The 27933-nt window shown below is 49.6% G+C and overlaps 1 protein-coding gene across 6 annotated transcripts in view; it reads right to left on the reverse strand.

Moving 5' to 3' along the window:
• Positions 1–3103: 3103 nt before the first annotated feature.
• Positions 3104–27933, reverse strand: part of gapvd1 (GTPase activating protein and VPS9 domains 1) — a 65825-nt gene continuing 40995 nt past the window's right edge. For 4 of the 6 annotated variants that reach the window (XM_015366731.2, XM_015366736.2, XM_015366733.2 and 1 more), the window contains 20 exons: positions 27333–27462; positions 26867–26992; positions 25821–25994; positions 23121–23261; positions 20874–21008; positions 19569–19688; positions 19074–19151; positions 17733–18097; positions 17259–17346; positions 16450–16482; positions 14432–14503; positions 13938–14060; positions 13307–13436; positions 12390–12502; positions 11726–11885; positions 10409–10596; positions 9559–9772; positions 9094–9166; positions 7809–8006; positions 3104–6826 (listed from right to left, as the gene is read on the reverse strand). In XM_015366731.2, coding sequence (XP_015222217.1) covers positions 6686–6826; positions 7809–8006; positions 9094–9166; positions 9559–9772; positions 10409–10596; positions 11726–11885; positions 12390–12502; positions 13307–13436; positions 13938–14060; positions 14432–14503; positions 16450–16482; positions 17259–17346; positions 17733–18097; positions 19074–19151; positions 19569–19688; positions 20874–21008; positions 23121–23261; positions 25821–25994; positions 26867–26992; positions 27333–27462 — 2802 coding nt within the window. In that variant the 3' untranslated portion in view covers positions 3104–6685. The remainder of the gene's footprint in view (positions 6827–7808; positions 8007–9093; positions 9167–9558; positions 9773–10408; positions 10597–11725; positions 11886–12389; positions 12503–13306; positions 13437–13937; positions 14061–14431; positions 14504–16449; positions 16483–17258; positions 17347–17732; positions 18098–19073; positions 19152–19568; positions 19689–20873; positions 21009–23120; positions 23262–25820; positions 25995–26866; positions 26993–27332; positions 27463–27933) is intronic. The other 2 variants (XM_015366732.2, XM_015366737.2) reach the window with 1 other exon arrangement.

The raw sequence follows: 27933 nt of genomic DNA on the forward strand, positions 1-27933 counted from the left end.
TAGAGAGGGATCTGTGCGATATATGCCAGTAAGGATATTCTAGGAGATGACAGATAATTGTATGTAGGATTTATTTCCGATTTAAGATCTGCTTTGTTGCTGTTGGGCTTATCCATTTCCTTCCATTGCTGTACGGCAGAATAGGCTGTTTCACCACAACCTTGTGCCTAGAAGACTGATGTTTAGCGACACTTCTAATTTACAGTATAGATTTGACTAATGTTCTTTCTACAATCGCAGCTTAGTTTTTTATAAGTCGTTCCTGTATAAAATAAGGTTCAGCAGTGATCCATTCATGATAAATTAGTTACCATTTGTTGTTTGTAAAACTGTGCTTATTTATCTGAACTTATGGTGCACCATAGCATCATAGGGAGTAGCAGGCAAGAGGTTTGGTGGACGCAAAGCGGTCATACTTTTGCAGGCATGAAGGAGTGGGAAAGTATGATGTCATCCCTGATTGGGTACCACTTTATAATGACGTTTGTCTGGATGCTTGACTCCATCAGGGGCATCAGTGGGAATGGAGAATGGGCTGCTACCCCCCCAAAAAAAAATGACTGGGGCAAATCCACTCTTGCCCCCGTTAACTCTCTGTCTCTGATTTCTACCACCCCCTCGCAGAAGCAGAAGGACTTCGTTCTGTGGTGTATTACTGCCATCGATTCCCACTGGTGTGCGTGGCAAGCCATGGATCAAATTTATAGAGTAAAACACCAGAAATCTCATACATTCTAAGTATCGACCTTGAGCGAGATGAGAATTTGTCTGGGTGTTTGTTTTCATTAGAAGTTTTCTTCTATGGAGGGGCGTCTGGGGGGGAAAAATTCTGTTGATTGCGTTGAGAATATTCTATTATCGCGAACCAAGTGTCTCCAGGACCACCGGAGAAAGTGGGAGAATGAACTTTAGGGACGTGAGACAGGTCACAAAAGGAGCAGGTCCGCCTTCAACACGTCTGGTCCAGTCGCTGGACAGTTAGTTAATTGTTGCCTTCGACAATAGGGCTGAGGGTAGCTTGTTGCAGTCTCCCACAACCCTTTGTGTAAAGAAGTGCCTCCTTTTTCTCAGCTTTAAATGGATTTCTATGTAGTTTCCACCTGTGCCCTCTAAAGGGACGAGTGTGAGCTGGAAATGTACTTGGGACTCACACAAGATCCAAATCTTGCTTGGAAAATGCCTGACAGAGGTTCCCACAAGCCCGTGGTGGTGGTAGTAAAATCCCAGCTTTCGTTTTACTCCAGCTGATGAAAAGCTAGGTGTGTTCTTGAGGCCGAGATGATGGCGTAGCATGTTAAAACTGCTTTCTCGTCAGCCTGTTTCAGGACAGACGTTGAATTAATCTCAAATAAATTTGCAGCACATGTCTTTCGCCACTCTCTGTGTAGGAGTAGAAAACTCTGAGAATGAGGAAAAGAAAATCCTAATTTGTGTATGTGTATGTGACTATGCAGAGAGAGTGAAACGGGGGAGTTGAAAATTAATAAAGGCACTTCATTTGAAGCTTTTTTTTCCTTCCCTCATCTTTCTCAGATACTCAGTCACCACAGTCTGTATTTGGTAGCGGGCAGGTTTTCCCATGGTGTGATATTGCTATAAATCCTCAGTGACTTCTGTCAAGATGCATTTCTATTAGAGAGGCTGTTGGCTTTCTCATAAAATTAGTGTGTAGCGTCAGTGCTGCCGCATGGCTGCCTGGGAGCACAGCGGACACTGCAGTTGTCAGGTCGGGGGGTGTGATTCCCCCCCAACCCCTTTCAGCAGACAGCACGAGACGGGGAGCTATCAGGAGCTCCAGCCACTGCCACGAGCCGCAGAAGCTGAAGGCAGTTTTAATTGCAATATGTTTATGAGTACAGATTGCAAATGGATGACTCGCTGTTCTGTCATGACGCTCCCATCACCGGGCTTGAGTGCGGACTCTCAGGATCGCCTTTAAACGGAGGGCCTGGGTCAGCAGACAGTGTTAAGTAGTACATTTCAACGTGCAGAATATAAATCCAGAAAAGTCTGATGAAAATGAACACAGTGCATCAGTGGGATCTGCTGTAGGTCTGTGGTCCTGGTCACCATGTTACAGAAAAGACTGTGATTCTCTGGAAGTGGTTTTGAAGGAGTCTTACATGTAGAAGACTAGGACAGTATTTGATACTGGTATTCACAGCTGTATGGCCATGTAGCTTATTTGGATTCTGTTCTCCAAACACCTGAACAAGCAGGGTTCGCATAAGGCCGTTGTAGCCTTTCTTGTGTAGTTTTACAGGTCCACATCTAGAGTTTTAAGCAACACAAACTCAACACACTGGCCCTTGTCCTCCTGCAGTCCTCGATGAGGGGGAAACAGTTATACAGGCGAATGCTGACAGTGTGCAGTCCACCAGTCAGAGCAGGGCAGGAACCCAGTAACCAAGACGAAATTCCTCGCTGGTCCCCAGCCAGCCTGCTGCCGCCATGTTGCCCATTTGAAGCACACTTCCAGCCCCGGTTCGGAAACTTGATCGGTGTGATCTACTCCAGGCCTGAGTCTTGGCAGGTTTGCTTGAGTTGTGTTTTTTTTAAATAAAGATTTAGAGTATTTTAATTCGTGTTCTCTGTAAGGAAACTGAATTAAAAAAAAACAAGGTTCAGGATTAAACATGTGGACCTGCAAACTTTATATTATTATTTTTTTCCTTCTGATTTTTGTTTACACAAATCGACGATGTAAAAGTATATCCCAGACATGGTTAGGAACGAACGGGTGAATGGATAACAGACCTTTGTTTCCCCGGCAGTGTTTTGAGTGTTTTGTTGATATCAGGATGCGTTGGAACTTGCATTGTCCAGCGTGGGGTAACCAGGTAAACGGCTCTGCAACAACACCAGCGGAACAAACGAGTTCCCGGCGTTCTGTTATGCAGCATCATTTGCATTGCCTTCACCACCTGTACTGTAATTTTAAATACTTGCATTGGAATAAATCTGCATCTTTATCATCGATTCCAAGCCTAGCGTTGTAAGAACTCGCTGTGAACAAGACGGCCGTGGTAATTCGGGTATATAACTGCGTTCCTGAGCTGAACGTGTAAACTAATAAAAAGAAGCAGCAAACGCTACACCAACAGGAGAAATAAACTTCTGTTTTTAATATTTTTTATCGAATGATATAATACATTAATCACATTAAAAGACATGATACATTACACCCCCCCGCCCGTGTGCAAGATTGTGCAAGGTTATTCATTTACAGTTACAGGTTTGAGTTGTTTTTCCCCGTCCATGGTAGCGAAAAGGGACACACAGTTAGAACCACAGGCTGCCGGCAGGTGTTCCGCTCGGGACCTGCGCTCATCGACCCACTGAACCGCGTGCAGCTCGGTTCTGACAGCGGTGTCATCCCAGTCCAGCCCCGCCCCTCCACAGGGCTGGAGTAGTCACGGTTTTAAGCAGGACAACCGAAAAGCACCAACCCGGCCCGGCTGCGAAAAGCGGACGGAACCGGGCTTGTCCCTTGTCACTGCAGCAGCTGGGTGAATACAGGTCCGACAATTCTGACCCACTTTCTGCCTTCTAGCCTGGCTGCGCACACCTCTGTAGCAGCGGCCGAACCACCGGGCCGGGCGCTGAGACCAAAGACCGTTAAAAGTAAGGCTCTCGGTAAACGGGGGCGATAACTTTTCATAATCACGTCTGTTGCAAGACGCTTCGAAATCTTCGTTTCTTATTTTAATACAAAATTATTGTACCGGGGAGGGCAAACCCCCCCTCCCCGAACCTGGCAATAATTTAGGGGGGAAAAAAAACCCCAACATCATCATGTTTTAAAATATTTACAATATATATGTATTTTTCGTTAAATAATCATTGAACGCGTAAAGGCCCTCGCCCGCAGAGCGACTGTCCACTCGTGCGTGCGTGCGTGTCTCTGTTCGCGGACAAAACACGAGCGAATCGGACACGCGCAGGAGAGGGGGTGACAGCAGATCAGCGCGGTGCATTTTCACGTTTTAATCCGGGGGGGTGGGCAGTGCTGGGACAGGAATGAGAAGGCTTATAACCTTGCAGAACCCGAAGCGCACTAGAGTGTCCGATACGAGGACACCTGCAGCGCAACTGGACGTTCAGTCCCACGAGTCTGTGTTGACCATCCACTCATACACAGGGAAGGATCGGCACCAAGAGACCAGAGTCCTTACCCGATTCCCCCGCCCGCCGGGGCCAGGCCAGCGGGATCTGCTTTGCCACGCATGGGGTATGCACGGGTGCCCTTCGTCAATGGCTCGGCCCGCCGAACCCCGCCCCGGCAGCGCCAGGGGGAAACGGCAGCCTTGCACGCTAAAACGGGGTTCGATCCGGGAGGGGATCAGAAACGAAACCGAACACAGGGGGTGCTGTCTGTCGGCACAGCAGCGCACCCCCCTCCGTGCCGCAGTGTGTCCCCAAGAGCATCGCGGCGGACCGCGGGGTCAGGCAAACAAAAATTGATCAAGTAACAGGTTTATTGATCAAGTAACAGGTTTATTCCCCGCTGAAAAGAGAAGAAAGAAAACACGACGTTTCACCCGTGGAGCCTTCTTCAAGTGTGAGACTCCACGGGTGAAACGTTGTGTTTTCTTTCTTCTCTTTTCAGCCGGGAATAAACCTGTGACTTGTTCCTTTGCAGCCCACGCATGCTGACGCAGCTGCCCACCTGAACTACTAACAAAAAAAAAAATTCGCGCGGTGCCGTTAAGGCTGGGAGTGAGCTTGGCTGACCGCTGACAGATGCATTGCTGCTGCTCAGCCTCTCAGAAGAAACGTTGAAGCTAAAGTGCAGGACGGTGCCAGAAAGTGCTAGCCCTTAAAAAAAAAAAAACACAAACAGCTTTGCTTGCTGATGGTACTATACATTTAGATATTTTGAAATGCAAAGCGCGTTTTATTCTTCAAAACGTTGAGTGCATTTCACTCAAACATGAGCAGTAGGGGGAAAGCACTCCTCCACACTGGAAAGTGTACGCTATAAAGAGGACTGTGCTCTAGCTGCTGGAGGGGTAAGGGGCTGATATCAGAGGGGCGTGGCTTTCATACACCGGTCCAACACCTGCAGGCAGTGGGAGCTCTAGAGTGCTGCAGGAGAACAATGTCTCCACAGCATCCAGCACTCCCACTGGGTTAAACACCTCTGAAATGGCCAGGGACATAGAGATCACTCGGATTATTACGACTATTTACATCTTGAAAAAAGGTGCTTCAGCTGAAACAGTAAAAACAGGTAAAAATTTCTAGTCTAGGTTAAAATGGTAAAAATAAATAGGCTACTGCTTCAGGACTTCACTGTTCAACTCTATACTTCACGCTAGATCGGCACTGCAGAGGCTGAACGGCACGTTCACACAGAGAGGCGTCTTTATTCCAGGCAGAGGGCAAATACCTCAAGTTATCATCACACCCCAGTTAGAAACGCACTGGTTAACCCCTTTCTTCTCTCCGAAAGCCTGTTTTCAGCACGCGAGGCACCCGGGCTAATGACTGCTTTAGTTACTTCTAATAAAAAAACACGTACAAATACAACCCCAGATATCAGCAGTAATAAAACCGTACGGTCAATCGCGACGAGCAAAGCAAACTGCAGCTTCCAGATGATGAGCTTGATAAGGTGAGGTAGCCTCACAAACACAAACGCGCTGTATAAAACGTTCCCCTCCCTTTGTCCGCCTCCTCTCCCCCAGGTGCAGCTCTGGTGAGGTGTGCGCCGAACACCGCCACCAGACTCTACGGCTGTACGGGTCGACCTGCACGTTTCCTGTGACAGCCCCAACCCTCGCCTCTCCTGCGTGTGCACTGTAAGTGTGGAGAGAGACCCTCCCAGCACACCCAGGCTCCCCTCCCCACCCGGAGAAGGCATGGGCACCGCCGCCACCCTGCCCTCGCCGCGCAGGCAGACAGACACGCCGCGCGAACGGGAAACGCTATCACAACAGAAGGACGTGAACCCACGTTTCTAACATTAAGTAGGCACGAAGTACTTTAAAGAAAAGAAAAAAATTTCTGCGCCGATTTAGGCATACGTTACAAAGAAGTCATCTTAAAAAAAAATTAATGGATTTGTAATTTACATTCCTCACACTTCCGACTGACACGAAAGAGATACAGCTGCCCTGTCCGCGTTTCACCTCATGGCACTCCTTCCGAGACGGATCAATAGCAATCAAGTTCTTTAGATGGATCTATCCTGTCAATCGAGTGAGGCGACTGTGCCCGGGCTCGGGCTGCACGTCCTGCTGTCCCCATGACCAGAGCGACGTCCACAAGCACCGCGTCCCCGCAGAGACTCCCCCCCCCCACCACATGAAGAAGCAGCGTGGTCCCTTGCCATTTTCCACGCGTTTCGGCCCTTTATTGGAAATCTCTCGCGAAGCTCGGCTGCAGCGCTAACCCGCCAACATGACTACCGGCGAGAAGAGAAGAAAATAACCCGTGTTGTTAGTCAAGTTCAAGGTTAATTACTTAGTCTCTTTTTTCTGGTTGGCTGATTTTTATTTTTGAGTAAAAGTTGCATCGTTGTCTCTTATAGTTCGTAATTTCACTTTTTTAAACGTCTCTACTCTATGTACAAATATTACAGGCTGGAGAAGCAGGTCTTCTGCGCGGGGCTGGGAAGCAGCTGGTCTACAGGCCTCCTGGCTCCTCCCTAACAGTCTGTCGATACAGGTGGCGTTCTGCCTCACTTGCGATCGTCGATGGTCTTGATGAATTCCACTGCTGCCGTGAACTGCATCCACCAATAGCATTCCTCCCCACTCAGCCGGCTGGCGTAGAAATTACTGATGTACTGGATGGTGGACAGCAGACAGGGAGGGTTAGCCTGCAGGGGCGAAGCACAGGCAGAGGAAACCGTAAAGGAACAAGTAGAGGTTAATTCTCGCCGCTGAATCAGTGGAAAGAAAGGAGTAAAAAAAAACTAGTGAGGGGGGGAGGGAGCAGGAAAACGGCACTGAGGGGTGGAAGAAGAGGACAAAGGAAACCTTGTGAAACGGGGCTAGGCTGGCGAGGAAGAAAACGGGAGACGAAGCAAAAAAAAAAATCAATCTGGAAACCAAGGAGATTTGAAAAAGAAGGGCGCCAATCACAGAGAGCTGGGTGGGAAGGTGTCACCCCAGTTTAAGGGTTATTTTGGCTTCGAATGAGTTTCTGTAGTGGGATTCCTGGAATCCTCGCTCAAGGAGAACAAACTTCACACTAACAGTGCAGAGAAAACTATTTCACTTCTCCTCAACACTCACTATTCATCCGCCGCACACAAAATTAACCAGAGAGGACTGATAATCGCACAATATGTGCAGAGGCTCAGGAACAGTAATTTTCCTAAACAAAGCGATCAAGTTTCACTTATCCTTGACACGCTTCCAGGTGGAATTTTAAAACGGAGCATGGAGATCATCTTGCATCTCAAGCTCGGTTCCAACCGCACGTGGGGTCTGCTGTCTGAATTGAGGAGCAACAAGCAGGTTATTTTCAGTTGTGCTGAGTAGGACCAATGCCTCCGTCACAGAGCGTATTTTAGGTACAGATCACACCTGCTAACAAGCGGCATCATTTCAGAGACCGACTCAAAAAACAACAGAGAAGCAGGCTGTGAGGACACTTCAGTTTTAAGAGGGATGATTGATTCAGACGACACCGAACGTCTCCTGACACAGATAAGGTAGAAGTGGGACGAAGAGGACGCAGTGCGTGGAAAAACCCTTTCCGGCAGGAATGTCAGACGGAAAAAGCGGAATCCAATCACGTTTCCTTCGCCGTGGACGGGCCTCGCCGACCCGGAATGGCCTCGCCGGCCGGCTCACCTTAATCAGGACGAAGACCAGGACGGGCACAAAGTCGTCGGCCCCCGGGACAGAGTCCTCGTTGGCCAGGCTCAGCAGGTTCATGATGGTGGAGCACATGCGCAGGATGCACTGCACCTTGTCCCGGGGGGTCTTGTAGGCGCTGATCGTCCGGATCTCGGCCTGCGCCGATGGCCAGGGGGCCTCCTGCAGGTAGACCTGGAGAGCCGGCACAGGCCGTCCCGAAAACACACAGACCGGGCACGGTTACAACACGCACACACACACACAGATCAGCCGATTCTGCAAACCATCAAGGGGTTTAGCTCTACACTGACTGTACTTCCCCAACCAGATCGCATCAAAGACGCGCTTTGTAAGATGGAAACCAAGACTGTGGCTGATAATATCCCTAAAGAAAAACAGAACACTTTTAGGAGGTTTCTTCTACACAGACTAAAAAAAAAAAATAGGTTGCCGCAGGTCAGCTCAGCTCTGTATCCCCATGTCTCTTTGAGTTTAATTCTATACACATGCTTGGAGATGAACTCTTCTGCCCAGCACTGCTTTCTCAAGACTGCAGAGTGGCGGGATCCACAAGCCTGAGAATGCTTAGTCTCTTCTGACCTAAAATTTGAAGGAAACCTTAAACCTCAGAGAGGCTAGACATGAAATTCCTGGGCCATAGCCAGGCTTGTTTATTAACTACCTGTGTCAGCTCCCCCAATAAATCTGTCTCAACTTTAATGAACTTGTGCATACAAGTAGAAAAATGAGTCTCTACTTGCTCCAATAAATTCAATTCATCTGCAGTTCATAAACAGTTATATCTAGAATTCTTATGACACATGTAAAGTGCATATCCTCTTTTCCACCCCAAGACTGGACACTTTAGAATTACTGATTTGTATTAATGCAGAGGCTTTCTTTTTGCTGTTTATTTTTTCTCAACAATTGCATTAGTGCAAAAGTCCATTTGCAACAAAACCACAATGGTTTCTTATTTGCAAGGACTATGGAATGACCCATCAAACTCTGTAAGCTTAACAAAACCCTAAGAGGTGGCTCTCTTTGATCTGGTTAGAAGCAGAGTGCCTGTTAAAGTAAAAAAATAAGCCTCATTACCGACTGAAAGCCCCCCAAAAATGCCTTTTGAGAGTATGAAGGTAACACATTGGATTGATCTATAACATATAAGTAATTTATTTCGGTCTATGGACTCCCACTTAAAAGGAAAGTGGATTACAATTAGATTTAAAAGGTAATCTGTCGAGGAGTAAAAAACCTGTGCAATCAGAAAAGCTACCTCGGGGATTTGGAGAGCTTTGTGATTGGCCGTCACCACTTTGGAGAGACGCTGGATGTGTTCCTGCAAGACCCTGAAAAAGAGAAGCAGTAGGAAGGTGAAGATAGGCTCGTCTTACACTGAGCAGAGGGCTCAGTCCTGAAGGAACTAGGGATACAAAATCACACCAGCAAAAGCCAGCAAATATAGGAATCGTTACTCGGTCCTCAATTTTATGTCAACAGAAGATTATTTAACGGCATCAAATATAAACATCTCATTCCCTTCAGAACCCCAAAATACTAAGGCTTTCATCCATTCCTTTTCTAGCTGCTCCTTCCCATTCAGGGTTGCAAGGGAGTCGGGACCAATCCCAGCAAGCAATGGCCACGAGGCAGGATACGCCCTGCCTGTGAGCCGCACAGGTAAAGGGCCGATATATCTCCATCTCGAGAGAGGGGCGGCCCAGGGGGGGCGCTCACGTACTGGTCGCGCAGGGTGTCCCCGTCCTGGTTGGGGTAGAAGGCCAGCTTGAAGATGCGGTTCATGACGCTGCGCTCGATGGCCATCTGCGCGTCCTGGAGCTGCTCCTCGCTGGCGTACTGCCAGATGGCATCGTGGGCCATCGCGCCGTACAGGTCCCGCAGGAAGTCCTCCACGGCGGCCGTCTTGTCGTCGGCGGCGGTACAGGCCTGGAACGCTGTGCGGGGAGGGGAAGCAAAGCCGGAGGGGCTCTTACGAGAGATCTCTGCGCTTCCAGCATGGAAAACGCACCCCATGAGACGGCACAAGACCAGTCAAGACCTCAGGGGTTCTGTAAAACAACCCGGCTTTGAGGTCTGAATTTCATCAGCTACCAGAGTTCCGCTGGTTTCGAGTTTCAAGCAAGAGAAAAGAAAAAAAAAAGAGAGAGAGAGAAAAGCTCACAGGCTGTCAAGGATTACAAACAAAAACCTTCCCAACACCCCAGTCCTGTCCAGCGGCAGCAAGGTATTTCTCAGAGCAAAAAATCTTTTGCAGAAGCTCTCTGGTGCCCTCCAGTGGGCCGACTGCAAACATACTGGTGAGAGTGCAGCAGCAGGGCAGGAGAGTGAGAAAACCATAAAGGAGGACCACGACAACTGACAGGTCTGCTGCCAGCCCTTTTCTTGGTTCCCTCAGGTGTTTAAGACGACGGCTCGGGACGTGGAACCAGCTCCCCCACACTGGGACACCCCCTGGGCTCCGTCCTGAGGCACGCCCAGCTAGTTTACAACAGAAAACGGGGTGCGGACCTCACTGTGGGGGGAAAGGGGCCCGAGACAAGGGGAAGGCATGCAGGGAACACAGAAGGTACCATTTATGAAGTTGAGCATCCTGGACTCCATCCTCTCGAGCAGCAGCCGGACGCAGACAGTGGTGAAGTAGCGGGTGGCCACCTCCTTGTCCCTCAGCACTCTCTGCAGGAGCCGCTCCAGGTGGGCCTGGGAGGTCTGCAGGCCCTGCCGGCAGCGCGTCAGGTAGGCGATGTACGGAGCCCTCTTCCTGCGGGGGGCCGAGAGACGCGGCGGAGAGGCGCGTTAAGAGTCCTTATTCGCTCTACATCACACTACATTAGTCAGTGCAGTGACTAGCGAGCGGGAAGGGCTGCATCACAATCGCAACTCCTGGGAATTTGAATGCGGGTTTGCAACAACATGGCGGCTCACAATTTTGCGTTTCATTTGAAATTTGTCTTTTTTTTAATTTTCTTTCAGAGATTTAATAACCGAGAAACTGGGACTGCAGTTCCCCTCTAACCTGTGGCCTTTTTCAGAACAGCTCTGTTGTCTCTCTTCATTCTTCTGACCTAACCCAACAAGTCCCACAGACAGGCCACATTCTGGATTCCATCCGCTCCTTAAGAGTGTCCGAAACAGCAAGGACAGGTTTCTGAAACCTTTCTTCGTGATCCCCTCCTCGGATGTCCTGTCCTGCTCCGCATACAAGTGCTGGATGAAGCTCAGCAGCAGCAGCACAGAGGCTCCCCCAGAATCAAGACACTAGCTTTCAGGGACAAGAAGCCTGTTAAGGCACTGTCACGACAGCAAAGCTCTGTCTTTTATACAGCAGCTGTATCACCCATCACCCGGCACCTCCAAGCTGGCAGCCCCCAGAAGCTCAGCAGGTGTGAGCCTGGTCACCACCTGGATGAGAGACCTCCCAGGAGAGCTAAGGCTGCTGCCGGAAGAGGTGTTAGAGGGGCCAGTAGGGGGCGCTCACCCTGCGGTCTGTGTGGGTCCTAATGCCCCAGTAAAGTGACAAACACCATACTGTGAAAAGGCGCCATCCTTTGGATGAGACGTAAAAGCAAGGTCCTGACTCTCCGTGGTCATTAGGGCTGTTACCCCAGTGTCCTGGCCAAATTTCCCCCTTGGCCTTTATCAATCATGGCCTCTTAATCCCCATCTCTGAACTGGCTTCATCACTCTGTTCTCCTCACTGAGCTGGTGTGTAGGGAGAGTACTGCTGCACTCTGGCTACTGTCACATCATCCAGGTGGGGCTGCACACTGGTGGTGGTGGAGGGGAGTCCTTTGAGTGGAGTGTGTCCAGAGAATTATTAATTGTTATTATTATAATGCACTGGTTAATGATGGGCCTGATCTAACCAGCTCATCCGAGTCGCCACGCACCTGTAGTCTTCAGCTATGGCGGCCAGTAGCTTCTTGCAGGTGCGGCTGTCGAAGCGACTCACGCAGCGCGTCGTCTCCTGGATCTGGGCCATCTGGTTCTTGTCCTGGAGGTTGATGGCTTCTGCCAGCTGGACCTTCAGGAAGCAGACAATCTCGTTCTCTGCAAGGAGGTAGGAGCCGCGCATCAGAGCCCTAGCTTCTCGGACTTTGCACGCGTTTGTCTTCGGTGATTAACAAATGTCCCGTTGATTAACGGCCTGCGGAAGGAAAGGGTTGCCTTCCCACCGCCCTGGAGACATCGTGACATGGGAATTCTTCCAGGAGACAGCCCTTTCCCAGCATCATTTAAACGTCTCACGATAACAACAACAGACTGAATTTTCTTCAGAATTTGCCCAGCAATCAAATCTGTTTCGTTTTCACATTTTTTAAAACGCTAAAATGGATCAAGAAGGGACTGGAGGAAACCAACTAACCCACCGCCTGGTGAACCACCTTCACCAGCATCATTTCTTAGACTTCAAGAAATACAAATGTGAAAATCTGAAAGCGCGTGAGGTTTGCCAAGCAAATCAGGTGCACAATAAAATCTAAAGAGCCCTAAAGGTGCTTTGTCCAACGTCATCGCTCTGCCACTCCACGCCCGTTTTGATCCAGCGTCTACCTTCCGGGTCAGTGTGGTCCGGCAGCCCGTTCCTGGTGGTGGGATGAGTCAGAATCGGAAAGACAACGGAGTCCGCGGAGCACAGGGCCATCCGCAGCTTCTTCTTGGCATCACTGTCGGGAAGAGGGGAGGGAGAGACACAAGGAAGGAAGATTAGCAGGAGACTCCTGCAGGTGAATGCCCCCCTCTACAACAAAATGACTATAATTCCAAGGAAATCCACAGCTATTGAAAAATAATGAGCTCCAACGGCTCTGCCCGATTTCCAAACGGGAGAAACAATCATCCCAAACAGGAAGAAGTAAAAAAGTGGGGAAGACGCAGAACTGCCGTCATGATGTACAGTCATCCGGGTTTTATCATCTCATTTAATCTCTGTTTTATTATCTCATCTCACTGGCTGTTAATGAATTCACCAGTGATGAGACACTAAAGAAATAAAACATAAGAAAGACGCAGGATCGGTCTGACCTACCCTAACCCCCTCCCCGACAGCACAGAGTTTTTACTATGGAAAGACCAAGGGCAGAACACAGCAAGCCAGATGAATTTATCTCGGGTAATGGACAAACACTCTGCGTTTACACTGAGCCTAAAGGCCTATATCTCTTCTCATCATCACTTGCCCTGCAGACCTGCTAACTCAGACTTCCTTATAACCCTGTTAAACTCCCTCTCAAACATTTCGCCGTTCCTGACTCAGAGCGTTGTCAAAGACGACACCAGACGAGTGCTTGTTCACAAAATGAAACCGTCGGGAGATTCTGAAACGTGTATCCGGTGGACGCCTCTTGCACAGCTCTCCTGGCACGAAGCACAGCACAGCCCTGCCCCCCCCCACCCCCCAGGGCCCGTACGGGGCTTGCTGGGCACTGGCGTGGCAGCGAGACCGGAGGGCAGCCCGGCCCCGAACCGACCTGAAGGAGAATTTGGAGTCCTGTGGCTGGGCGGCCTGGCTGGCGGAGTCGGGCAGGTCGTCCGCGGAGATGTTCTGCAGAGCCTCCTCGCGCGCGGGTCCGTGGACACTCTCCCCTTCCCCGCAGGGCTCTGGACAGGCGGCAGGAGCACGTTAGGAGAACTGCTTTCGGAAAACTTGAACAAGTGTGTAACAGCTGCAGGCTGCTGGGTGAAGAAGCCACATTCTTTTACGAGCTCCTACCCCGATTTCGCAGCATCTCGAACAGAGAGGTACATGAAGTTAAAATACTATAAAATGTCCCTTTTTTCGCTTTGTCAGTATCTGCACGGCAGGGAGGAACAACCAGGAAAAGAAAAAGAGGGAGTCATGTCTGTTTGTCAACCCCACGACCTCTTGGGTCACCGATATCAGCTTCACATTCCCTAAAGTCTGAACATCCACCAGAACTGGCTAATTCATTTGTTAACTTCTGGTGTTGTCAACCTTACTGATCTTTAGCATTTGCATTTCAATAATTTCTCCACAATAAAATATAACTACAAAACACTGTTTAAATCCGTGTGTATTTATATATAAAATGCTGAAAAGGGCATGCACTGCACGTGACTGTGCGTGCTGTGCACACTGACCAGGGCCTTCGTAGGATGCAGACACCACGCCCTCGCTGGGGCCCATCCTCTTGATGTTCCTGTACTTGTCCAGGATGTCTTCTGCTGCTTGCACCTGCGGGGTTAACCTGGACACCGGCTCTTCTGCAAGACAAGGGGCCCCACAGAATCATGCACACAGGTCAGGGTGCCCCGCCACAGGCCGGCAGAAACATCCAGAACCAGACCCATCAACTCGACAGCAATTTCCTTCGAGAGCTCCTGCGAAGGAAACGCTTCACGAAACGGCAGGGACTCTGCAGGACAATGACCGATAATAACACTAGGGAATCGGTCACATTTTCCCCACGTCTGAGATAAAATATAACTGACTCATCTTTAAAACGGATGAAGAGAGGAAGGAAAGGGAAAACAGCCCAGGTGGCCCGTGGAGACAGAGGTCAGAATCGGCACTTAATTCGTGACCTGCCTGCGTTCTTCCGGTTCGTAATTAAAACTGAAACTGGAGAGCAGACCTGTAAGAGGGACACGGTCAGGACCCTGATCCTCCTTCTCCTGTTTGTCCTTCTTTCGAAATGCCATCGGACCTGAAGAGAGAAAGATAACCATGAGCCCAGGCTGGGAAAGAGTAGGAGTAGCCCACTACATGATGCGCATCAGAACCCTCACACGCTCTACAGCTGCAGGTTCTGCGCATCAAAACCCTCACATGCACTACAGCTGCAGGCGCTGCGCATCAGAACCCTCACACACTCTACAGCTGCAGGCTCTGCGCATCAAAACCCTCACATGCACTACAGCTGCAGGCGCTGCGCATCAGAACCCTCACACACTCTACAGCTGTAGGAGCTGCACATCGGGATACTCACATTTTACATGGATAGATAAAAGTTAGTTTACAGATTACGTTCTGTGAATAAGAGGGAGAGAATAACACTTGGTTTAAAATTTGAGGTTTACTTGTATTAAAAGTTTTCAATAAGCCATTCAAAAAGAAGACTCAGAAGCTAAATTTCCAAGTAAGCAAGAGCTTACGAGTAGGAGATTACCTGTTCAAGATGTCCCTGCCATTGAAACAACTGTTTACCCTGAGCACATACCTTAATTCTCTGTTAAGGCCTAAAACTGAGAATCTTCTCTGTGCAACTCCAAAACAGCAGTTTTATCCCTACACAGCTAATCTCTTAGCTGCTTTGGATAAAACCAGGCATGATTACCAAGTATCATTTTAGCTACAGATAAAGACCAGCTATTTAAAATAACTAAAAGTTGAGTTTTGCTGAAATCACTTGTATTTTAACCAATCTGGGATGACACAGTTTTTTAAAAGCCATCCATGAAAGACATCGTACATACCATGGAAACGAAAAAAGTAACAGCATGTCTAAAGAAGTTCTTTCACTGTTGCAAACAAGTGAGTAACTGGACGGCGATCAACGAGAACATCGCTTCATCATCTGAGGCCCAACTTTATTTTCTCCGTTCCGCACAAAAAAAATAAAGGAAAAACGCTGAGCCCCCAAGTTTTCACAGGCACTTGAAGGCAGTGGCTGATGATTTTTAAGCATCAAATCTATTTTTGTCTGCCTGACTGCCTGAGCAGAACATTACTGATGATCAACAGCGAAAGGTCTTCAAGGGGGGGGGAGGTACAAAACTGCAGACACAAACAAAGAGGAGCTCTGGAGCTACACCACAGCGCTGGATCACTTTCACGGACTGAAACTGGGCTGAGTCCCATCTCTGCGCTCACTGTGAAAAATAGTGCCATTGAGGGCAGAACACGATAAATGCCTGATGCTGCCGAAGTATCCGGCAAACGCATGATTTATACTAGCACTTTCGTTGATACTTGCTGTTTGGGGAGAACAATGTGTGTGTAAATTTAAAAAGGGGGCTTTAAATGCCTTCCATCGGCAGTGTTGTGCCCAGAAACATGGCAGGGGTGCAGGGAAGCCCTCTGACCCTCCTGGTCAGATGAAATTCTAAGCCAGCGCCTACTGGTTACCGTTTTAAGCTGCGGGCTGTAGCTGGTGTGGGATGTCCCTCAGGACATACAGTATGAAACCGCAGTGCCATATGTCAATCCCGGTACTGGTCAGACACGACCCTGCATCAGGACTTGCAGGAACCGTTTCTGCTCTGCTTTGAGCCGGCTGGCTGCCGAAGTCGGGAGCTCTGGTGCTGGAGGGGTGCAGGCAAGGCGCTCGGATCTCATTTCAAAGGACCTCTGAACGCTTTTGATTAAAAGTAACCCGCCGAAATGGGACACCAGCACACACCCCCCGCCCCCCGGGTCCTGAAGTGCTCCTTGCAATTTGTTTGGCTTTTAAAAAACATCTTTTTTTTTTTAAACACTGAAAAAAAAAAGTAGAAAAATGGAACAGCGTCGATTCACGACTCCGGCCTTCACCGTGTCACATCACAGCCGGTTAAAGCACCACAAGGGACAGCTCGGGCAGCGCAAGCAGACACCCAGACTCCGGCTGTTCGCCAGGACGGCTCAACGGAAACATCCAGCCGAAGACGTTACCTGTGGCTTCGCTCTCGGCCGCCCAGTACAGCACTGCATGGGGAACACAAACAGGGTTTGGCCGCTGACTCCCATCCCAACAGGACCTCGCCTCCGTAAAAGGGCAAGTGCGACAGAACCGCCTGCAAAGCGAGCGCCACCGCCCCGCACACCGCGCTGCGAAGACTGCGAGCCCCCCAGAAGGATCTCGTGCTTCTCCCATTACGAAAGGTACAGTAACTCAGAGCGGGATGCAGGTAGCTGGTGGAGCTTTCTAAAACAGCACCGCAGTTGCAGTTCTACCTCTCCCGCCGCGCAACTCCTCCCGTCGCGTTCGTGACCCGAATGAAGCCTCGCGTCCCGACACAGACGCCACACCGCTACTTCAGATTATTCCTCACGGCCCTGGAAACGCGTCGCGCTTTTCCGTGCCGCGCCAACTGGGGAGGCGGCCGTACGGCGCGCACACGGCCTGCCCCTCTCCCAGAGGCTGCAATCCCGCCCCCTGGGCCCCCGAACAGCCAATTTAAACCTCCCCTGCCCTACAGCTGCGGTTGTTCCTTCAGACACCTTGCCTTTAGAAATGAATCTGAAGAAAATGGTTGTTTTAATAATACTGGGCATTTCAGGCGATCCGAAGGGGAAGCAGTGACTCGTCACAGCGGCACGTCCTGTACCTCTGCATCAGCTCGCTAATTTCAAGGAAAGTTACTGAAATATCAACCCAGCAATTAAAGCAGCTTGAGCGGTTTCTTCTATGCAAACAGTACGAGAGAAGGGGGAGAGAGAGAGGCAGAGGGAAGCTCGCCACGTCTGTAATCTGTTCTTACCTTTAGGGATTGCAGGAACAAAGCGCTTCTTCCACCAGGGTTTGTTCCGATCGGACTTTTCATCATCGCTGTCTTTTCTGTCCTCCGCCTGTGCATATGAAATTACCCACTGTTATTGTATTCATAGATCTCAAGCGTGAGACTCTGCTCTCCGTCTTCACAGATCCAGAGTAATATAAAGACGGGAGGAAAGAAGGGAGGAGGGGTACAGACTCACTTATAAACGCATTTACAAGTCACACGGGAGAACTGCATGAGAAATCAAAATTTAAATGGTCAACCGAATCCTACACGTATACTTGAAAGTGACTCAACAGCGATGAGGGGGGCCTGGATGATTCCTCGGTTTGCTCAGCGGTCGAGCCATCAGCTGACGGCACAGCTGATCCTCGCAGTGACTGTAATGGTGTAAACCTAGGCAGTCACACATCAAGAGGTGGGTGAACCCCAAGGCCAGTGCGCCCCGTTTCTTACCTCTCCCTTCAGCGAGTCCTTGCTGGGGGAGGAGCTGTGCCCCATGGTGAAGACGCCCTGGGCCGGGACGCCCCCCGGCAGGTCCCTCTCCTCCAGGTTGGGCCGCCGGTTCAGCCCGGGGTCGCTGGTGGGCCGGCGCGCGGCGCACATGATGTCAGAGCTCCGGCTGCGCACCAGCCGGTCCGGGTACGAGTGGCGCTGCTTGCCCTGCTCCAGCTCAGCCTGCGACAGCCCATGTGGCACGAACATGGACAGCCGGGGCTCCTGGCCTGTGGCAAACGCCTCCGGGATAGGGGGGTCTGGGGGCGGGTGTGGGGGCCGGGCATAGTGCACCTTCGGTCGGACCACTGTGGACGTTGCAGATCCTAGGAACCCCAAAATAAAACAATGACACATCTGAGAAGGTTTCAGAAGAACCACAGCTGAGCTGGCGTGGGAAGAAACGTTTGGCGTGCTTTCCCCAAAGGCAAAACCCCTTGGACTCTGGCTCGTGAACTAATCTTCGGCTTGTTTTTTATAATCCTTCTGTACACCCCATTCAAGTCAAAGTCAAGCTTGCTCTTGGACTCACATGTCTAGTCATCTTGCAACAGAGAAATATAAAACTCTTACTGCACAGCAGACCAAGCTGGTCCACATCTGTCCGAACTGCAGACTCTTAAGACAGTAATGGTGAGTTGCAGAAGATATATTACAATAATAAGTTAAGTCTCACATTCTTTTATGCGCCTCTATCATAAGCATTTACACTTAAATAAATTACATTCTGTTGGCTTGAATAATCTCTTAGAAATCATAAGCCCCTAAAAAGCTGCCAAGCAAGAGGGGTGGGATGTGTTCCCCCTGCGCCCCATTTTGTACAGAATGAGAGGTACAACATGGGAGCCCCAAACATCCTGCCCTCAGGAATTCTGCATCCAGGATGAAGCTAAACAGGCTTTTCCGAGGGTGTTTCTGCGGTGGTGCAGTTTCCAAAACGAGCCTGATGCCAGGAGCACAGCGGGGCAGAGCTGTGTGCCAGCGCATCCGCGGTGAGATCTCACAACCTATCATTCCATCAGCTGCAGGTGTCAACCCCACTTCGGTTAGGAAGCTGAGAAGGCTCTGCTGAATCAGGGAAAATCTGACTGTCCAAGAAAAATTCACTAAGTAACACAAAGGCCTTTGTGGCAAGGGAAAGGACTATGACTGCACATCTATTTAATTTTAAACTTTTAAGCTTTTCTTTCAGGTTTCCGTCATAAGACGGAGTCAGCGATGCTCCTTTCCAACACAGAAGAAACGTTTTGCCACAGAATCAAGGGGCTGTCCGCGCTGGCGAGAGCAGAGGAGCTGGATTACCGTCACCCATGGCGAGGGGATCGAACATGGCCAGCAGCGAGTCCACTTGAGAAGGTGGCGATGTCAGATGGTGTGCTCCTGGGCAACAGAAAGGGAAATGCCGATTAATACAAGCAGTATGCCTAGCAGAACAGCCTGACCTTCATTTCATAGGCTCAGCTAGCACCATCTCAACACATTTAGTTTTTGTCGCTGGTCATGTGACAAAGCAGGCCACAAGGGCTGACGCGAGCTTTTTGTTTTTGAAGAAGGCAGTCTAGTATTATACTGTCTCTTATGAAAAGAGAAATTTTAGCCAAGCAAATAGCCCCAGCAAAACGCAGCTGCCCTCCAAACAGCATAGTATCTGCATTTCCGAAGGCGTGACATCAAAAGAATATTTTTGACTTCAGCAAAACAGAGACAACGCCCGGTAATTTTTCCCCATTCACATCACACCATTCTGGACCGCAGCATAGGCACAGAGACTGGAGAAAAGACACTGAGCCACCCTACCGTGTCCAGATTCCTCTCCATCCGGACTGGTCACAGAATCCTTCCCTCCGAAGTCCGAGCTGCACTCCGAACGCAGATCCTCAATCTTATTCGGGATATCTTCTGACGTTGCACTTATACCTGCCCGAGGAAGAAAGCATTTTATTCACGGAACCAGGGAATTCAGCCAACATCTGCCAGCAGCTGCAAAGGGAACAACGACTGCATTTCCAAATCCCCAGGATCCAAAATCCTGATTTTTTTTATTAGTCCAAAAAGACAACAGGAAATGATCACAGCCCTTGCCACAGGTGACAAAGGCCAAGTCTGAGGCTGCAACCGATTTAATTAATGCAGACCTGCTTTCCTTCAGCTCGGCCTGTAGTTCTTGAGCTGGTACGGCCAACAGAGCACTTTCATTTGCTGGCTCTATTTTTTTCCTAAAGGAACCTGGAAAGCAGCTGAAAAGGGTAGCAGCTCGACAGACAGGACTGGCATCAAGGTTAGGGGCCCTGAAACGGGAAACGGGAGAGTGGGACACCGAGCCCGCTGGAGTGGCGCTGCGTGTGCAGTTGCCGATTTCACCAGCAGCCCCATGGGGACGCTAAATTAGCCACAGTGCTCCCATGGGCCAAGACAAAAGGAGACAAGAAAGCTAATGGTAAGGAAAATAACCAACTGGGGGTGATTCATCTCCCAGCACCTCAGGGACCCCTTTTGAGGAAGCGCCTCGGGCGTCCAGGGGGACCACGGCTTAATCACCTCAGGACGCAACAACCTTGAAAAACGCCTGTGGATCGGGGGCGCTGAACCCCTGGAGATTTCCAGGCCGGCTTTTTAACGCCGGTCACGCAGCCCTGCCGATTGTAAAACAGTCAGGTGTGGCGGAACTGACCGCTTTTGTTCCCCGATAAAAACAAAGACGCACGGCCGAAAAAACAAATCCCCCTCCGGACACTGCTGTGCCCTGAGCCGTGCTGCCGGACAGCTGATGGCAGGGAGACGCGCGCCGCTCTCCTGCACCAGCCTTCTGCAGGCCAGCAAGGCCACAGCCAGCTTCAATGTCCACCCAAGACCGAGCAGTACGCGGAAGCACGCAGAGGGGCTCACGGCACGGCTGCTGACTGTGAAACACCCTGCCTGCAAGGGTCCGTATTACGGCTTGAAGCCCTTGTGTTCCACTCCCCTGGTGCGCCGCAACCGGCTTGTTGACTTAACCAACTAGCGGGATCGGGCGCCACAGTCAAGGAGCGGGTCGTGTTGCAGGACTGCACCGGGCCGGGCCGGGCTGGGCTGGGCCGGGCCGGGCCGGAACGGCGGCGCTACCTGAGACGGCGCTGAGCCCTGGGGTGCTCGGCCGCGAGCCCACCTCCCGGACCTCCGTGTCGTCGGACGTGCTGCCCACCCCCGAGCAGCTCTCCAGCTCTTGCAGCCTCTCCTCCTGCTTCAGGTCCGGGGCCTCTGTGGAGCAGGAGAAACGGGCCACGCTGTCAGCAAGGGGGGGGGAGAGAGACGCGGCCTGCGCGCCGAGCGGCGCCCCACGCCCCCCCCCGGGGGCTGGCCGAGTCGGGTCACGACTTCAAAGCTCCCAGAAGGAGCAGGCACCGGCAACACAGGCCGCAGCCTCCTGCCTCGATGAACCCTCCTCGAGCGGGTCTGGTTATTTATCCAAGAGATATTACGGCGCATTAACAAAGACTGGGCACAGCTCTTGGAGTCTTGCAGGTGTGAGGGGCAGAGCTAAAAGCCAGCTGTGCAGAACAGTTGCAGAGGTCGACAAGGAGCTTAAAGGCGGCAGAAATCGGAATGCACCAACTTTAATGGGGGAATTACTTTTTTTTTCCCATTTCGCAAATTTGGGAGTGTCTTTTATTCACACCTCAGACTAGAAGACCACGTGTATCTGTGCCTCCAGAACGTGCACCGTCCCATGTGGGAAAAACTTGGATCCCGTGAGTCCCACGGCGCAGCTTCGCAAGCCGGCAAAGCGCAGGGCACCCTGGGCAGACCGGGCACACCCAACCCTGACGGCACACGTTTCAGGAGCACCGATCACAATGAGTTAATGGCACAGGCCAGTCAGGAACAATGCACTTCACCTGTTCTCGTAAACAGTGCAGATAGGCTACTACCCATAGAACTGTACCAACACCCTAAATGTCCACAAAACCTTGATTTAAATTGGAGACATTAATGGCAACAGAAGAATTGTCCGGGTGTAGGTATTGTACTAATATTGCCCTTTAATGCCTGAATCAACATGTAAAGCTGTAGTATACAGGGGTGTGTATATCCATGCTTGTACTGTAGTCATGAAGTTTTGACACCTTGTAAGTACAATGAAATGTCAATTCACTTTTCCGTTTTAGAACAAAGGGGAAGAATAGTCACATCTGCAACTGTATATATATCTGCTCCCAGCCAATTCAGTAAATGCTTTATCCTAAGAGGGTTGCACTATACACACAGGAAGTAGTGATCATTATAAAAGAGAGCATTCTATTTGAAAGGGTGATTATAAAGTATTTCACTAAATGCTCTCTATTCGGCAGGGTTTAAAATGAACAAATCAAGCCATGAATTTTTATACAGTATCTCATTACTGACCGGAGCATTAATTTGCATGCTCGTTTGTAATAATGTGCAACTGAACTGCTCTTCTGAGTCTTGTTTCATGGCTAAGCAGCGTAAAACAAGCGGGGAGCTCCAGGCGAAACATTGATAGCGTTATTACAGTGCACAGCCCAGGAAGCAAGCAGAGAGAAAAAGCAATCAGGCCAATCATGCATATGATTTCAGCTCTGGACATATTGCAATTGTGTACTTCAATTAATGTAGAAGAATTATGCGGCAACAACAATTATAAGATCATTTATTTTTGATTATTAATTCAATACTCTTGTTCATGAAACCTTTCGAATTGTTAATAGTAATTGTTTAAAGATATTTTATGGTCTCAAACACTTTCAATCACTTTTGATGCTGTTCTGTACGTACTTCCGTTTTAAAAATCCTTGTATACGCTATTACAAACTGTGCATCTCCAACACATGCAACAGCTCTATTGCAAGACACCTGCAAAGGACTAGGCCATCAAGACACTCAATACTCTGGCATTCTCAACAATGCTGACACAGTGTAGAATGAAAAGTTTTCTCCAGTGTTTGATGCCACCTGCGGTTTTCACTGCAGGTGCGGGGGCACCTGCAGATCCTCAGGGAGGGAGCAGACAAAGAGCGAGCTTTCAGTGCGCAAACGCACCCGTACAGACGTGAAGGCAGAGCTGCAAAGGAGCCCCGCTACACAAAAACAACGCTCTTCCAAAATTACTGGCAATTGCCGAAGAGACTTGGCAATTCAATCAAAGCCAGCCTTCTGCAACTGTGCCCTGCGTGAGACAGCAAGCTACCAGATAAAAGACACCAAGTATTCGGTAGTATCATGTATTGTTTCATGCTTGGGGATGTGGTGCACTTACACACCCTCTTCCTAAAGTCGCCTTATTTCCCACATGGTGGGACTCCCACAACCCAGCACTCCTACGGGGGGCGCACTGCAGCATCCTGGACTCACCCGAGTCGCTGGGAAGCACCTCCACACTCCAGGCCTCACTGGTCGTCTCGGAGATGGTAGATCCGGTGCACGGGTCCAGCAGAACCGACCCTGAGCCCGGCAGACACAGAAGGCTACCCAACATGTTCTCCACAGTCGCTCCTGATAAGAGGAAAATAGAGGGGGGAAAAAAAACATCACTAAGAGCGCCCTCTTTCACACCCAGCAGAGGGAAATATCGGTCTTTTTTTACAGCAGACTATGCGGCCCAGCGCTAAAAGCAATCAGCTCATAAGCAGGAAGGCCCGAGTCCAGGCCTGACTGTTGCCAACTTCCTGCATGCTCCTCCGAGGAGGCTGATGAACTTCCCTCTCCTCCATCCCTCCGATGAGCCGCAGAATTCAGACCTGCTTGCCGATGCCTATAACGATGATTAGTCGCTGGGCAAGCTGTTTGCGCGAACACAGAAGCAAACGCGTCCACTATCTCGGTTCCCATTGCAACAGTCCTATCACTCCGGGATGTATTCGGAACGCAAGGCCCGGAGGAGAATAAGGTCTCGGCTCGGGTTCGATTTAAGAGTCCAGCATCTGTACAACAACAGTAAGCCACAAACAGAGCGGGCAGATGAGCCGTTTTTCCCCGTCGGGAACAGGGACAGCAAAGAGTCGTCGGTGCCTCTTCTCCTCGGGAAGAGCAGGATCAGGGAAGGGGCTGGCGCGAGGTGACACGGACCCTGCCCCGCTGTCGCTGTTTACAGTTTTCAAGGCAGGGGCACGCAGCTCCATCTTTCAGGCTCGTGATTAAGTGAGTGGCACAACAAGAAGTGAAACAATTAGAATTTCTGCCTCATTATCATGGTAATCTTATCAGTGGGATAATGAGGTATTAATGGATATTTAATGTGCATCTCATAACCAAATCCCTTGGAGAAAACACATAAGGAAATCGCTGTAAATTCACTTAATGATGGAAAAGTCCCCGAACGCCATATTCCAAAGAATGAAAAATGCCAGCCTCTGACGAGAAAGAACCAAGGTCAATAACACTGCAGAGACCGAGTGAATGTCAGGGTTTAATGTAATGGTGGGTGGGGGGGTAAAGCAGGGGGTGATAAAACGAGATTAACATGCTGGATTGTTTCTTTTTATTGAACATGATGATTGCAGACGCTACGAGAAACAATATTAGCGTACATCTGTACGGAGATGCACCTCTACAGCTACGTTCTGCAATCTGCCATGTCTTTTGTAAAATCTTTCTTTTTATGGTCTCCATTTTCCGTCTCGGTTTTAGCTTTCCACGTCTTTTGATCTGTCCTTTGTCTAAACAGCCGGGTATTTGCGTCCGAGTGGCTCTCTACTCAGCTTTGCATCTCCTGGTTGAAGAGTTTCCTCTCCTTGACACTGACTTTCCACAGCTTGACACACTTGCAGGCAGCATGTCCAGATCCAAGCTAACTTATGTGCATCTTAGATTAACGACATCTGCCTTTCACTCATTACGAGTTTTGGTCAACACTTCCAGCAGCAATACATTGATTTTAACATTCAATTTTAACAGCCACGCAGGCGGGCTGGATGCTGTACGCTCTGTATGTACTGTAGCTGCTTGGGTTCTGCTTGCTCTGCACAAGCCAGGATGTCTTGGAGAGGGACAGTTGTGTAGTTACATTAACTGATCAGCAGAGGGGTGACTGGAAGTTTGCTATTGTCCATGATCAATTTACTCCCGATTTAGAGGTGCTGATCTCCAAGACATTCTCCCACAGAACAGCTGTCCGTCTGTTAGTTATTGTGTACTTGAATTAAAGGAGACTCAGTATTACAAATCTACCACAAGATGGCAGGCTAGCACCTGATGCCTTTATTAGAAAAATCTTAAAATGATAAAAACCTAAATATTAAAGTTAAAGAGGCAGCACGTATTAGACCTTCTTCGTCTGTAACAATTTTAATTAAATGTTTTTTTTCCTTTTCATTAAAAAGGATAAAGAGCAGCCATTTGTATTTACTAGGAGTGGAACGGAGTTAAAAAAAGAACTTGAAAGTAAATTTAACCCTTAAAATAAGGCCCTCATTTGCTCTGTGGTGTTCTGTAGCTGACTGGCTTACTCCTGCACAAGACACTGCCACCGAGAGGCTCTGCAGCGGCCGTATCCCAAAAGAGCTTCGATGAGGCTCTGTCCAATCTTTCAGTCTAATCACTTCACTAAGCGGAGATATTGCACACTGTGCTCTAGGCAGCAGGATGTCCAGCACGTGTCCTTTGTTTAAGTTGGGGAACACCAATGCTGATCCCGGAGGTCCCCTGTGTGCACAGCAGGAGTCCCCAGTCCTTGTCCTGGAGGCCCAGTCTGTCTACAGCAAGGATCGCTAATACTAATCCTGAAGGCAGGAAGCAAACTCAATCCTGGTCCTGGAGTCTGCAGGGTTTCAGTCCAGCTGCGTTCATAATCTGAATCAGCTCATTCTTGGCTTCGGTGGACTAGTATAACTGCTTCGCCCAGCGCTTCGGATGCTGCTGCTTTAAAGAGACCTAGAAAAAGAACTGGGGACCCGTGGTTTCGATAAGCGCAACACAAACAGATGACCATTTTGAAAATCTCGGTTTGTGAACCGAAACAAGTTGGGAACCAAAACCAGGGAAGGCTGCAGAACACCGGAGGGCCTGACCGGTGCCTGCTGAGGAGCCTGGGTAAAGAAGCAAGCTCATTCTCACCAGCGATTTCCTGCAGCCTGTCCTCGTCCACGTTGGGATCGAAATCACTTCCCAGCACGTCGGTGCTCCAGGTCTCGCTAACCGTCTCCGAAATGTCCCGGTCGTCTGTCAGCCCCATCATATCCCGGATCTCAAACTTCCTTAACTTGTCGTCCAGATTGTCCTGCGTCGTGGCTGCAGAGAAGAGCAGAGCACAAAGTTGGCGCACTGGCCTGCCAGGACCACAGCCCATCACAGCTCTGAGAAAGGCCTTTTCTTTACCGCTGCAGGGGTGCCTTTCATGGAACATTCATCTCATGCTGAAGCTTTAAAGCAAAATTACAGATGATGGAAGTTTATTTTTTTACTATGAAAGAACAGCAAAGTGCAGTATGGAAACTGCATTTAAAATGATGAACAGCAAATGGCTCTTCTTAATAGCAGCTGAAAATGCCCTTGTCACCAGAGCCTAACCCTGTTATGTCAGATTCAATTCCTAGAGGGCCTGGTTCACTGTCCAGCCTACTCATCAATTAAACGACTAACCTAATTGTTTTCTTAATTAGACGTACTGTACAAAGCATTAGACTTTATAAAACATTATGCTTAACGTCTTTTACACTCGATCACTGAAGAAATGCACTTCAGTGAAAGTATAGTGACCTATAAAACCTAAAGTCAAATAGCATTTTCCACCCAATTTAATAGGGGGATCAAACAGTGGTTTGGCAGCAGTATGACAGATGGGCAGATGGGGTCCAGGGTTCGATTAAACTGTCTCCAGGTTAACCCTAGGGACAGGGCTGCCTCTTAACACAGGACTGGCCAAGTACACACAGTGGATTTTCAGATGTCTCATTAACAGCTTTGGTTGAGCCACTCACCCACCCTGCAACTGACTGCAGAACCTTACGAATGTATTAGTATGAGGGGTAGGTGCACACTCACAGTGCAGTCAGCATCACTCAAACAAGCTGGGAGGGCAATTGAATCCCACGGATCTGTTTAAATATTTCGACCAGAAGTCACGGGGTCACGGGCGCGAGTAGGGGTGAGGTCTGGCGCACCTTGCTCGTGCTCCAGGAGCTGCAGCGCCTCCACTCCATTGCTCCCCGACGGTCCGGCCCCGAGCTCCGACACCGACTCGCCCTCCAGATCCAGCGAGGACACCGAATTGGAGCGATTGGAGGGCCCTGTGAACACGCAGCCTGACACAGTCAACAGACAAAAGGCACACCTCTACTGCACCGTGAAAAGAATAAGACATTTATCCCAGCCTACGGAACTCCTGCATCTGACCGGCAATCCACTTCCCAGTCCGTCACTACTGGTGTCTTCTACACCAATGCCAAACAATCCAAACTGCGCTAATCAATAAGTGATTACCCATGATGCAGGAGCACTAGCTAGTGCACAGCATTTTCCTTCAGACTGTTTTGCTGTGCGCCTCTGACATCAACCCTCTCTGCATGCGCCCTGCAGAGCTTTCAGCAGGGAAAGGCTGCCATCTACAGGCTGCCTTGGAACACGCACCTTCGGATATCCCCTCCAAGTTGTCGCTGCAGAGGGAGAAACGCAGGGTTTTGTCCGGCTTGCCGTGCAGCTTGGTGTCGTCCACAGGAACCTCTCCCTGCCCACCATCCGCCATCTGCAGCGTCAACACCTGAAAGTGGCAGAGACCAACACCTTCTACCCGACACCTTTACACAGAGAAGCTCTTCCTTTCCGATCCAGTAAATGCCTCCCAGCATGAATGTATCATGGCAACCCAAGAGGAACCAGCCCTGATGCGGTTAGATAAGTAAGCAGGAGCTTTAGGGGCTCTAAGACTGTTATATTTTTAAGCAGGCAGTTGCCTGGCTTTCCATCAGCAACCGTTTTCCACAGATGGTCTAGGATTTTTGAGAAGTGTTTGGCAGTACAGATAGCGAAGAAACTTTACCCAAAAGAAGACAGCAATCTGTCACGAGAAAAAAATAAAATCCAACAGCAGGGAAACTAAAGGGGTGTGCAAAACCTTACAAAAGCATCGGCCAAATATCTCCTATCTACTTTTTAAACAGGTGCATCTTCTAAATATTTTAAAGGGGCAGAAACGCATGCAGAAAACCGATTTACTTCCTTCCAAGACAGA

This window comes from Lepisosteus oculatus, chromosome 24 (assembly GCF_040954835.1).
Source record: "Lepisosteus oculatus isolate fLepOcu1 chromosome 24, fLepOcu1.hap2, whole genome shotgun sequence".
Lineage (NCBI taxonomy): Eukaryota > Metazoa > Chordata > Actinopteri > Semionotiformes > Lepisosteidae > Lepisosteus > Lepisosteus oculatus.